This window comes from Mizuhopecten yessoensis, unplaced genomic scaffold (assembly GCF_002113885.1).
Source record: "Mizuhopecten yessoensis strain PY_sf001 unplaced genomic scaffold, ASM211388v2 scaffold4999.1, whole genome shotgun sequence".
Lineage (NCBI taxonomy): Eukaryota > Metazoa > Mollusca > Bivalvia > Pectinida > Pectinidae > Mizuhopecten > Mizuhopecten yessoensis.
This window is the reverse complement of record NW_018405827.1, coordinates 302,297-316,684: the sequence shown is the minus strand read 5'-3', so window position 1 is coordinate 316,684 and position 14,388 is coordinate 302,297. Positions and strand designations below refer to the sequence as shown.

Below are 14,388 nucleotides of genomic sequence, written 5' to 3'. Positions count from 1 at the left end.
GCTGTCAGGATTAGTTCAATGTAATGCTGTTAGCTAGGCTGTCAGGGTTAGTTCAATGTAATGCTGTTAGCTAGGCTGTCAGGGTTAGTTCAATGTAATGCTGTTAGCTAGGCTGTCAGTATTAATTCAATGTAATGCTGTTAGCTAGGCTGTCAGGATTAGTTTAATGTAATGCTGTTAGCTAGGCTGTCAGGATTAGTTCACTGTACTACTGTTAGCTAGGCTGTCAGTATTAGTTCAATGTACTGCTGTTAGCAAGGCTGTCAGGATTAGTTTAATGTACGCATGACTTATCAAGGCGGTTTTACTGCTGTTAGCTAGGCTGTCAGGATTAGTTCAATGTCCTACTGTTAGCTAGGCTGTCAGGATTAGTTCAATGGACGCATGACTTATCAATGCGGTTTTACTGCTGTTACAAACTGTAGCTAGGCTGTCAGGATTAGTTCAATGTACTGATGTTAGCTAGGCTGTCAGCATTAGTTCAATGTACTGCTGTTAGCTAGGCTGTCGGGATTAGTTCAATGTACTGATGTTAGCTAGGCTGTCAGGATTAGTTCAATGTAATGCTGTTAACTAGGCTGTCAGGATTAGTTCAATGTACTACTGTTAGTTAGGCTGTCAGGATTAGTTCAATGTACTGCTGATAGCTAGGCTGTCAGGATTAGTTCAATGTAATGCTGTTAACTAGGCTGTCAGGATTAGTTCAATGTAATGCTGTTAGCTAGGCTGTCAGGATTAGTTCAATGTACTACTGTTAGCTAGGCTGTCAGTATTAGTTCAATGTACTGCTGTTAGCAAGGCTGTCAGGATTAGTTCAATGTACTGCTGTTAGCTAGGCTGTCGGGATTAGTTCAATGTACTGATGTTAGCTAGGCTGTCAGGATTAGTTGAATGTACTGCTGTTAGCAAGGCTGTCAGGATTAGTTGAATGTACTGCTGTTAGCTAGGTTGTCAGGATTAGTTCAATGGACGCATGACTTATCAATGCGGTTTTACTGCTGTTACAAACTGTAGCTAGGCTGTCAGGATTAGTTTAATGTACGCATGACTTATCAAGGCGGTTTTACTGCTGTTTGTATGCATGACTTATCAATGCGGTTTTACTGCTGTTAGCTAGGTTGTCAGGATTAGTTCAATGTACGCGTGACTTATCAAGGCGGTTTTACTGCTGTTAGCTAGGCTGTCAGGATTAGTTCAATGTACGCATGACTTATCAATGCGGTTTTACTGCTGTTACAAACTGTAGCTAGGCTGTCAGGATTAGTTCAATGTACGCATGACTTATCAAGGCGGTTTTACTGCTGTTAGTTTTGCTGTCAGGATTAGTTCAATGTACGCATGACTTATCAAGGCGGTTTTACTCCTGTTAGATAGGCTGTCAGGATTAGTTCAATGTACGCATGACTTCTAGGCTGTCAGGATTAGTTCAATGTACTGCTGTTAGCTAGGCTGCCAGGATTAGTTCAATGTACGCGTGACTTATGAAGGCGGTTTTACTACTGTTAGCTAGGCTGTCAGGATTAGTTCAATGTACTGCTGTTAGCTAGGCTGTCAGGATTAGCTCAATGTACGCATGACTTATCAATGCGGTTTTACTGCTGTTAGCTTGGCTGTCCGGATTAGTTCAATGTACGCATGACTTATCTATGCGGTTTTACTGCTGTTTCATTGTAGCTAGGCTGTCCGGATTAGTACAATGTACGCATGACTTATCAATGCAGTTTTACTGCTGTTAGCTAGGCTGTCAGGATTAGTTCAATGTACGCATGACTTATCAAGGCGGTTTTACCACTGTTAGCTAGGCTGTTGTCAGGATTACATCAATATGCGCATGACTTATCAAGGCAGTTATATGGGCTAATTTCACCCGTCAAAGTAGATTGCGAATTGTTTATTTGAAAACAACATGAATATTAATGTTTGTTTCAAACCTGCGTGTTTTAGGTTGAGCGATTTAATGGAGATGCAAAGTGCCTCTATAGCTTCACAACAACCTATTAACATTCATTATCAATTATACATTACCCTCACACAACGACATGGTGTTTATTATCTCGCACTTCACGAAGGTCAAACCATCTGTACAGTCTGTAACATGTATGTACGTTAGAAACCTTGCAGCAATGCAAAAGCAGCATGTCTGACATCAGACCCACATATATTCAGTATAGCATCAACAACATGTGTCTGTCCTCACATTATTTATATGTAATGTTACTTGTGCATTCGAAGTGCTTAAATAGCAATGCAAACAATCCTTAAAAACATCAAGGCTTTGACCTAAAGGGACATGATAATTTGTAACAGGTATATTTGGACCTAAACTAAGGTGTTCAGCATAGTTTTACACCTTTAAGGGGTTTAGAACAACTTCCGGTAAAAATGCCACCCAATGATGATACTGTACATGTATATACTCCTTTAGACACCTTAGTTTAGGTCCAAATATAGCTGTAACAAGTCTCAGGTCCCTGTGGACTTAACAATGAGTTATTGGTGGAAAATTAGATGGCAAGGAGCTTGATATACATGTTCATCAATGCTTCACTGTAAACCAGGTTAAGACCCATTATTTTCACAAATCTTCAGAGCAAGATAACCTTGCATTTTTTTGCCACATGCAGGAGTACGGCATACGGCATTAGCAAGTCAACATTTAGTATTACTCGTCATGCCCACGTGTTTAGAAAAGGAACATTTGCAAAAATGCAGATATATTCCCAATAACGATGTTTGCAAAGCCAACACAAAGAACTGATCCAAAGATTTGAACGTAGTATTGTTTGAACTAAGATCTGGCACACTCTCTGTCCTTCATTCCTTCTCTAGAACGAGACAAAGAAAGAACAACACTTTACTCAAAATGAAAGTGCCTGACTAGAAACCATTGTTCTGAGCAATAGAAGCACCGCTGCTCCACTTCCAGTCAAGTCACATTGTGACAAAAACCGGCTCCGAATTACTCCAAACCATTACAAGGTTTAGTATCATCTCCAACGCTACAGAAATAGTATAGTGTATAGATGTTAGTAGCAAGACCTCCAATAACGTAGGATGTCGTAAGAATACAACGTCATCCAGGGTTTGTTGGTGGTGAATATCTAGGACAAGCATACCTCACCCCTATATGAAGTAACATAATTGAATAAATACCAATACATTGTGTTATCTCAACTAATATATAATGTCCATGTAACATTACATACATACAAATATAGTACATACATGCATATATACATAACACAGTATGCGTAGCTCACACATTTAGCGTTATAGCATGACTCAGTCGTAGACCAGTGTTAATTAGTACAAGTCAATAGTATCTGTACGTTATGAAATATCATTTCCTTCCAATCTGCTCCAGATTCTTCCCTCATTTCGTCCTGCTCATGATAATTTCCTAATTTTCACACAAAATGACAGGATTGTAACATTTGAAAGGTAGATAAATTCCCCCCACCTCACCACCAATATTACCACCAAAACATACACAAATGTAAAAAATAACTTAGCATGTCTCCCTTGTCTCTTTTTAACAATCATCAGCAATAAACAGACTTCAATGCCGAAACTTCCAAAGTAACCTTCATGAGCTAACAATGTCCGCGGACCGACCATTCAAACTTCAATGCCGACACTTCCAAAGTAACCTTCATGAGCTTACAATGTCCGCGGACCGACCATTCAAACTTCAATTCGTACATCATATGTTGCTAGGTATCCAAGATATTAACATATATTTAACAATATAGAAATGAAACAAAACACAAAGACTATAAATGAATGTCCATGTGCCGGTAAAAATAACAATATAAATATATATATTAATTTTACTGTCCAACTTAGGGCTAGATTGTATTGAAGATTTAGAAATGTCTGCGTACGGTGTATTCCTCTGAACCACAACGCCATGCAATTATAATATTTCAATTCAAATTTTATATTTAATTATCCTAATCGAATTTCAAAGAAAAAACATTCATTGCCTAACGTTTGTAGTGCATTAGAGTTACAATGCTCTTACATGTATCAAAATATTATCAATAAGTTCTTACTTGTGACAGAATAACTGTTGTAAGTTGACGACTTATACTTACTTAAGTTAATAATAAATTAAATATTCTCGTACAAAATTTTCAAACAATTATTTCATAATTAGAGTAACATTTCCACCTTACAAAAGTTTGTAGGTGTTATCTCCCTTACAACGAGAAGATCCAATCGTATTTTCAAGCGAATTTCGCTCCACTGTGGACCAACTTTTATCCAAACCAGTCGTATTTTCAAGAGGTGTGATATCAATTCGTGTCAACTATTCAACACTGAAAGGGAAGTGGGGCTTCACCAGTCCAGAAATAAAAAAAAAGTCAAACGGAGCTGTAATGGCAAGGGTCGTCACGTGCGCTGGTTACAACCCCATTGGACCGCCTCTGGAAACCGTCTGTATCTGCAAGATAATAGAAAGCAATGTTTCTGAGTATGATTCCAGGTTGGGACAAATAGGTTGTATTTTACTTAAGTGATCATATTTCACGAGCTTCGGTACAGTCTTTGAAACGTTTTGTTTAAACGACAATAACAGCAATAAAATCATAACGGTATTAATGTATCGAGGGAAAGAATTGATTAAAACATTTAAAAGTACAAAGATCATAAGCTAACAAATTGAGATAACAATAAGAGCTATTAAATTATTTGATCGATCGAATTATCACCATTCTGTGTACAACGTTAATAATACATTATACACTTATGTTATTAGGAGTAGATATATGTATCAATTACCTTTGGTATGTTATTAAATAGAGTTTCAATAACAATCATTTTTAACAGGCTAGCAATGCGTACGTGTACCTGTACTATCTAAACCGAAGGACTCCGATTGACGCTTCTTTAATTAAACACAATATTGTATGACGTTTACCTTAATTTGTTTATCAACAAAAACATACAGGATACCGGATACAATATACAAAAATACACAATATTTACAAAAACAATACCGAAAACATAGTACTACAAGGGAGGTAACGCAGTAAACAAGAGTGACAAGATGATAATATTCAAATAATATACTTTATTTAAATTCGATAACACATTGAGTCAAGGACTCATCACACATGTGGTCGACATACAATATACAATATTTACAACATGAATAATAAAAAGATACATAGCATACATGCACACATGAAATACATTAGGTTATAAGATAGTAGCATATCGTTTGGAAAGTCAAGAATATGTCACATGTGTAATTATAAAACTAGTAAGTTGATAAAATGTCACGCAAAGCATAAGTTCTTATGATGCATTTTAGAAATTAAGAGACACATATTGTGTCTAATATACAAATATACCAATATGGCAAATTGTAAAAATTGACCAAATATATGCTAATATAGCATGAGCTAAGACCAAAACAGATATTGCAGAACATTTTTTTTTTTTTTAAAAGTGTAATTAAACCTTCAATTATAACACATGTGACACAGGCATAGGAAAACCGCATACAACCTTAAGAGACACATATAAGTATCTATTCCCATCACATTTCTGTTTGTATGTATTGTTTAAATATGTTCTGCATTATTATTTGAAAGTATTCAGTGTCCGACTTTCAGTGACAGATACTGACAGGCTGTTCCAAAGGGTGGGACCATTGTATCTAAAAGAATTTTTATTTTTTTCCGTTTTGTGTTTTGGAACAGCATATCTGCCTATTGTAGCTGATCTGGTTACAAGAGTGTTGCAATTCAGATAATATGGACACAATTTGTTTATCACTTTAAACATCAAAACACATTCATTATATTCTACTCTTTGGGTAAAAGGCAACCATTTAAGTTTGACAAATAATTGTGAACACCATAATCCACATCTGAGATGATTTGAATGATCCTTTTTTTTTAATTCTTTTAACTTTACTTAATATTTTTTTAGAGCAATGTCCCCAAATGTTTGAACACAAATCAAGGTATCGTAGAATAAAACAATAGTGAAATGTGATTCTGCATGCTGACACTGGAAGGAATTTCTTAATCCTACATAATTGATAAATTTTAAAATTGGAATTTCTTAATATACATGTAGCTGTTTGATATGTTACCATGAATAAATTACAAGTTTAGCTAGCCAAGCACATTTAAAACAAAACACAAGTTAGGAACGCACTCGAGAGAAATAATACACCAATTACATTTGATCCCTGTGATAAAAATCTTCATGGAAAATTGCTTTCAGTGTGCATACAAAAGAGTAACTGGAGTTCGAATTAATCAAAAACTAACACCAAAATTTGAGTGTCGTTGCTCAAAAATGGTTTGCAAATTTATTTGCAATGGATTAGGTTTAAACCAAACTATAAGACAAGTATGTACATAATTTTATATAGATATGAAAATTATCGATTAATGCTAATTCTTGTCCTAGCTTATCTTATCCTTGGTGTGGATACCACCTGCGGCTGTATGATAACCGAGCCCCCACCCACCCCCAGATCAGATACGTATATGTTACAATGTAATATATACGTCTCTGCCAAGATCGAGGTCCTGTAGCCCAGCCCATCGTAGTTTACATTTATACTGTCTCATCATGACGAAACAACACAACTTTCTTACAACCCGTTTACAAACATTGGCGTACTAGGCCATAGGTCGTTCACGAAGGTTTCCAAAGGTTGAGTTGGGACGATAGAGAAGGAACATAACATCCCCTGTAGCGACCGATACATTCCGCACGTGCCTGGCTGTTCGTCTGCCTCGTACATTCCGCATGCACTGGTGTGTATGCACTCCGTTTATATATAGTACACGTTTACAGAAATATCTATCTGTTACCGCATCTAGCCCCAACCCCTCCTCCTCCCCCCAATCATCTCTCTCCTCGCACACTACTCGGCCTATCAGAGTACCACCACAGAGAAGACCGCTCTTCCTTATATATCATTAAATCTCGGAGGTGCAAGAACATCGACTCAAGGAGGAGGTTGTACTTGTGTTTGGCGTAGAGAGGAGAAGGTTTTCACCTGTATCAAGGTGATTTTACCTGAGGACGATAGATAATTCTTCTTCTTTTGGGAATTTCCGTCGATTTCAGTTTTTAACTTTTAAGCATTCCAATTGCACCTGTTAATACGTCATAATGCAGACCTACATACAGCTTCAACGAAACAGTACGATGGATCCCTGGGGATTCAGGCTACAGGGAGGAACCGATTTTAACTCTCAGCTCTCCGTCAAAAAGGTAAGTTACGCATATATCTCTGGAACCATACCATGCTGCTTATCAATGCTGACGGGGTATCTTAATCTATAGCAAGCGTCTGGAATACTCAAGACATTCAAATAAAAAAAAAACAGCGTCATGGTCATAAACAATCATGGACATGGTTAGTTTAAAACTTTATTCTGAAATAAAACCATAACATATTGAATATGGGATTAGCAGGATGGGTAAAGGACGAACGAAAGCCGACGCCACAAGCCAAATTAGTACTACTGAAATACGACTCTTCGACCGGGAGGTAATCTATAGTCTGTTTCTATGTACATGTATATGTTGTAAATAATGTGCATCATGTGAAACTATATGTAGTTGCTGCCTTTTGTGCTATTGTATAATTATTGGATTCAGTAAAATTTTCTTATCTATGTGGAAATTTGCTAAGTCATGAATGTTGAAATTTACGGATTTTATATTGTTGATTTTCAAATAGTAAATACATGTATATGTTTTGTGAAAAAATAGTCGCAAAAATAACGCTTTCGTAAATCCTGAATATAAATATATATTAAGCCAGACCTGTATCCATGTTTACCAGAATCCTATAATTTCTTGGGGTGTCTCCATAGGAACCTTTATAGTTAACCCGTGTGTACAATATTGTCACAGGCGGGGCTCCGTGTAGTACATGTATCTCTCAAGGTACAGTAAAATTCCCAACACGACGCCCCTCGTTTACCACTTTACACTAAGACATCGATGAGCGCCCCCGTTGATCATCTAACAATGTATAACTACCCTCGTTTATATATTCATATACATGTATCTGACATCAACGTTTACAGTTTGGTGATGAACCATTTCGATATTTCAAGATCTCAATATTTACACGTGTATTGATGTGATGTATATTTCATACTTAAAAATCTACATCACTGGATGTCTGAAAAACAAACAAACAAAAAAGAGCATCTTTAGAATATGTTCCTAAGATTATTTTTTCAACCTTTTTGTCTTTGGTTACATGCTACACGTCTTACGAAAGTTGATTCACTTTCGCTATACTTATCTTAAAAACGTTTCATTCCCAAATAAAAATAAACCTAAATTTCCTGGATATTTATTCAACGAGTTTATGTTTTGAAATAGCGTAATTCGTGCTGTATTAAAAAGTTTACATTCTAAGAAAATTGACCAACATCCTCACAGGAATGTCCACAAGTGCATGCTGGATTATCAACAATCTTAACACGGAACAAATCATTTTTAAAAGAGCTGCACTGATGCCTGAGTTTTGTATGTAATATATTTAAATTGCGTTCGCCAAAATTATAATAAGATGCTGGAGACGAATTTGCACCACTGGATATAGCAGATTTAAAAGTATTTAAAGTTGGCAATGTTCTTATTGTATTGTCTAACGAATTCCAAAGACGTAAATCGATGGCAGAAAAGAAGAGTTGCTTGAGGAGAGTCTACAAGAAGGACTATTGTAATCATATCGGTTCCGTAAATTGAACCGATTGTTGTTACCCACTGTTTTTACGTAAAAGGGCCGATAAATAGCTGGGGGTTAAAATGTTTTTTCATTTCATTTAATTTAATTTATTTTATTTTGTTAACGCCTTTTTCTCCTCTCTGATAGTGTTTCTTAGCCCGTTTCAAAATATAATGAATCATTACTTGTATAAGGAGGCAGTCCTGTTATAATTTGAGCCGCCTCTCTTTGAGATTTCTCTAATTTCTCGGATTATAAAGCAGTGCAACCATCCCATAATTCATAGGCATATTCAAAGAGTGGTAAAATGAAAGATTTATAATTTTTTTAAAGTGAATCTCTTTTCAACAATTATTTGAGTTTTCGTAAAAAATAATCTATTTTTCTAACTTTTGGGAAGACACTGATGGAAGTCCACATGTGTATTGAGAGTCATGTGAAGATATTCATTAGACATCTTGTTTTCCAAACAGTCACCAAGCATGACCGCTATGGTCTCTGATTAGCTGAGACATATTTGACTATAACGTTTATACTTTTAGTATCAAAGTTTTACATGTACTTTTATCCACAAACAATGCACACGTTAAAAGTGTTGCAACGTTTCCCTTTGTATTTTTTACCTGTACAACAATCTTAGGCAGTAATGGGTCATACGTATGATTTAGCTAGTGCCCCCCTCGTCTTTGTTCATGTTTTTAGTTTTCCGGATTTTGATTGCTTCTTAAATTTGCCTCGTTTTTGTACATTGTATGTTACATGTATTCACTTTTAACTAGTTACATTGTATGTTACATGTATTCACTTTTAACTAGTTTTGTAAGTCTCAATCGATCATTTTTATTTTGGGTGTTAGCGTAATATGGTAATTCCGATTTATTGTACTAGGTGGCAGATAATTTGGGTGTGTTTCTGGTAAAACTGGTGTTTTAAGTCGTTCAGATATGTTCCAAACTTTCTCGTAGTTTCTCATAAATCGGATTTCTGCTGGTAATATCTCTCAGATTATGTTGCTGATTATGTTGCTGGCTGTTTGTACTGGTGTGTTTGTGAACAGTGAAACCACGTCGTGAGAGTGGAAACTGTCCTCTTCTTTGATAACGGCATTTACCAAGTCAGATACTAGAGGTTTGAAATTCCTGAGATGCTGTCGCTATCACAAAGAGGCAAGCACACCAACATACCCTGTCTCTTGCATATACACAAGCAAGCACACATGCACTACACACATGGAGGCACGTCCTTTTAAATGACATTAGCTGTTAATAAGACCGTTCAGCAAAATCAAACCAAACCAAACCTACCAATGGTGACAGTACATGTATGTCTGCCAAGGATCGTGACAGATTGTAGCCAATCGACCCAGTGTATGTAGTCCACTATAGGACGCAACGTGACGCCCGGTTTGAGGATTAGGGGCAGAATTTGTAGGTTGTAATGAAAGCTGGTGAAAGACATATTTACCTGACACTTTCAAACTTGAGTAAAAAATGACGATTTTGATAATATGGCAGCCATTGATTGGATACAAATGATCGTCTTAATTAGGGTGGCTTCTGATTGGTCGAAATCGAGATACTGTCTTATTGTAAGTTCCTACTTCATGTCTTAAAAGGCGACTTGTGTAGGGGTACGGCAGTATTAGGGACTTTCTGCTGTTTTCTGCTTAGCGGACATTGAAGGAGACAGTATACAATACCTGCACAGCGCCCCTAAGGATATGTTTTATTTCATAAATAGGCAGAAACTTAATACTCTTGGAGCAAGACAATAAAACCAGCACGTTCCCCCAGGAAAGGGTATTAATAGACATATTCAATTCAATTCAAATTTATTCGCACATTTGTAACTACAAAGTAGTTTGAAGGCAAAATAGTAAAACACAGTGAAATACATACATAGACATGTACATCATGTAGAAAAGTCGCAAAGTGATTGCTTATATTTCCAATATACATTAAAATGAATAAAATTAACATAGCTTCAGATAGAAAATTTGATTTGAACATTTTTAGCTGCAAAGTCCATACCTTATACTGTCAGCAGAGCCCACTATGCTCAGTTCTAGAGACTGTATAATGAATAAGAAAGAGTCAAGTATAAACTGCGAGTTGTTTGTAGATAATATTAAGGTCAAATAATTGGTATCTAAGGTAACATCATATATAAACACTTTTGCGAACAATAGCACAGTTCGCATAAAGATATATATATGGGGGACAGTGGACAGTGGACAGGTACTATTCTTAACACGATTCCCTCACGAAAACATACTAACAGGTTTCAGCCATACTACGCTAGCTCTGTTCCTAAGGGGACGTATCACATGTACTATCCTCATATTTGCAAATAAAGCTGGACAAATTCGATGGAAAATTGTAATAGACGGGTAGTACTACAATTCTCAAAAGAATACTCAGTCGCGCTGTCCCCCAACAAAGTGGGGGATGATTTCAATACAATCTGATTAAATGCAGAACTGTATTTCCACTCCGGTACTCTACGTTTCAATGAAAGTGAAATAAAGATCTGGTTTTAATCATAATAATTTTTATTAGACAGGTATACTATACTGCTCAAATTGGTACACTGGTTGTATGCTTTACTGTTCTGTTGAGATGCGACGTCATGTATACGTGTATAACGGTACAGATCGAGAAACACTCTGTGTGGTTACGCGTGCGGTACAAATCGTGTACACTGGCACTCGAGAACAATAAATGCTGGTATAGTACATAACTGAAACAGACTATAGATCTAATGAGACTCAACATTTCCCAATACCTCTGCTAGTGTTTCACTACCAGAGTTTCGGCCGGGGAGGGAGGGGGTTCGGAGAATGTGTGTGTGTGTGTGTGTGTTTGTTTGGGGCGGGGAGGGGGNAATGACACGCATCAGTAGAGTCCAATAAACAACAGGTCCCCACGCCCACTTTTGTTGCAATGATGTGGTAAACATGTGCTGCCGACCTGTTGAAATAATATTAACACGCTCTGAGGCTACTCATGAACCCAGCAAATTAAATGATAAAAAAACAAGAATCCGGCACGTGCTACTCTTATTGATAAAGCGACTAAAGCAGATTAAAAAAAAAAGTTTTCCGTGCAACTTGTTAGCCTTTTCAACAACTTGTAGCTAGAACAGTCTTTTCAAATATATATGTGTATAAACAATCTGGAATCACTTGCCGACTGATGACGTCGACTGTTTATAGAGGCGCGTGGCCATAATATGCGCTTATCACATTCACCGGTGATATTACGGCTGGTAAGATAAGGGGCAGATGTGGCTCCCTAACAAGATGTCGGAGGAGTGTGCCAACCATGGGAACATATCAAGTACCAAGGCCTTCATAACGAAGTCTATAACTCTGTACAAGTCGTCTGATTGATATATATTGCTTTACAATGTAACGAAAACTGCGTTATACATATGTACATGACATGTACACTGTATTTCATGGAACGCGGATAAAGGTAGTTAACGATGTCCTGGACTAGGTATATCTATAGATCTAGAATAGCGCTGTGAATTGGAAGAGAATGTTACCAAGGAAACAGTAAGGCTATCAACACAAGCATAAATCGACGCAATTATTACACGAACTATATGTCTGCCCAGAGAGCTGTTTGTGTAATGGGAGGAGGGGGGAATCACAACAAAGGGGGCTCACAGGGATGACACTCAGACGCATATAGAGCAAATTATAGCCTATCCTCCATGTCGAAATATCACCTCCACTCCTTCTCCGTAAAGAATGCATTACATCTTGGAAGCTTCTCATATATTTTGAATAACGTTACTAAATGGCTGACACTGACGACCAGGGTCAAAGTTGGTGTTAACATACGCACAGACGTTGGTTCCTTTTTGTTTGAAAGAACATCTCATCGAATTTGATAACGCTGTCGACTCACGAAAGTATCCTTAAGGGTGACATATTTCTGCCATCGACTTGCGAGTTACTTATGTCGACATACATTTTAGAATATGTCGACATCATCTATGAATATGTCGAAATAACGTTTAAATTATGTCGACATATTCCTACATTTTCCGAGATGATTATCACGTAAGCAGGTAAATCGGCTTTTTATCGTGTTAATGCTCAGATGTGACATCGACATAAGTAACTCGCAAGTCGAAAGTCGATGGTAGAAATATGCCACCAATATCCCGAGTATCTCGAATAGACCCTTTAGCTCTCCCTTTACGCCTGCCCTTCCCTCTCCCCTTTTCCCAGTTTCGTACAATTATTGCTTCAAAACCTGTATCCTTACGTAAATTGAGAAATATTTGGTCAATTGAAAAAATATATGTATTCATATTACATGACAGGATATTGATAATGTAAAGATATCTTAGTCAATTGGGATTACTTTTATTTGAAATCCAAATCCGTTTCATTCAATTTGCCACAGCAGACATATAACAGTGTATCTCTGTGATAGAATCACTTTCTGCTGAACCATTGCTATAACTGAACTAGTCTTTGTAATCAGGGCGTCATAGAAGAAACAACTGAATTAGCCATACCGTTAGACATTATATTGTTGTATAGATCTAAGTGTGGTATATATGTTTAAACGGTATCTTATAGATGTGTTTGAAGGAAATACCTGCGTACAATTGTCCATCGTTACCCTCATAACTGTTTAAGAACAACATTTCAATCATGTAAAACTGTCACATTGTTGAAGCGTTTTATTTTCTTATGAAACACAAACCCGTGTTGTCACACACGGAGTCAGATTAGACAGGTTTCACTAGAATTGGTAGGCTTGTTATATGTTACAATTAACCGCGTACATTTACATTCTTTCTTTTTTTTTAAATTTTAATTTCTTTTATTTTTGAAGATTTTTTAACAGTACATAATACATTTACAATTCATTTTTTCCATACAACATACATACTCTAGTCAAGTACATTTACATTCTGATTATTTCTTAATTTATATAGTCTAGATAGTCTTCTTGTGCAAATAAACATGACGTAAAATCCGGAACCGGAACTGTGTCGTTAAAATATGAAATGAAAGTTTATTCTCGATAATGGAACATGCCACCGCTAATTCATTTACAAAAAGAAACGTTACTTGATAGGAAATATTCCAAAAGTGCAAAAAATGAATGAGTGGAGATTAAAAAAAAAGCACTAGATTTGGTCTTGTTTTGTATGTGTCTGTGTGTTTTATCTTTTCTAATTTTCTACAAAGATGGTCTTGTACGGCGCCGAGGTATGGTTCTTTTCGTTTAGTGGACCCCGGACGTGAAAATACTCCGGATGTGAAAATATACACCGAGATTATATTGGGCTTTTTGATAAATGTTACTAAAGAAAATTTCTTAAACATATATCAATATCTATATAAGTACATGTGCTAGGGTGATAATTGGACATGTTAGAATGACTTGTCCTTGTACAGGAGGTTAATTACTTATGGTAAAGCGATCTTTCCAAGTATCGGAATATAATTGGGCATGTTTGAGCATTTCATCCTTGAGGATGTGTATTTTATCACTAAATGAATGTTAGGCCTTGATTTCCAAGCGAGGGGAGGGCAAGGGTGTAGGTGTAATAAGATACTTCCGGGCAAGGGGTGGTCTCTATTTATCCAAAAGCCCGAAACAATTAAACGTTTCTGTTGCTGGGGAGGGGGG

General features: G+C 36.7%; 1 protein-coding gene across 1 annotated transcript in view; it reads left to right on the top strand.

The window, feature by feature from the left end:
- Positions 1–6,843: 6,843 nt before the first annotated feature.
- Positions 6,844–14,388, top strand: part of LOC110450106 (PDZ and LIM domain protein 3-like) — an 18,685-nt gene continuing 11,140 nt past the window's right edge. Inside the window, exon 1 of the mRNA XM_021497367.1 lies at positions 6,844–7,248. Coding sequence (XP_021353042.1) covers positions 7,147–7,248 — 102 coding nt within the window. The 5' untranslated portion in view covers positions 6,844–7,146. The remainder of the gene's footprint in view (positions 7,249–14,388) is intronic.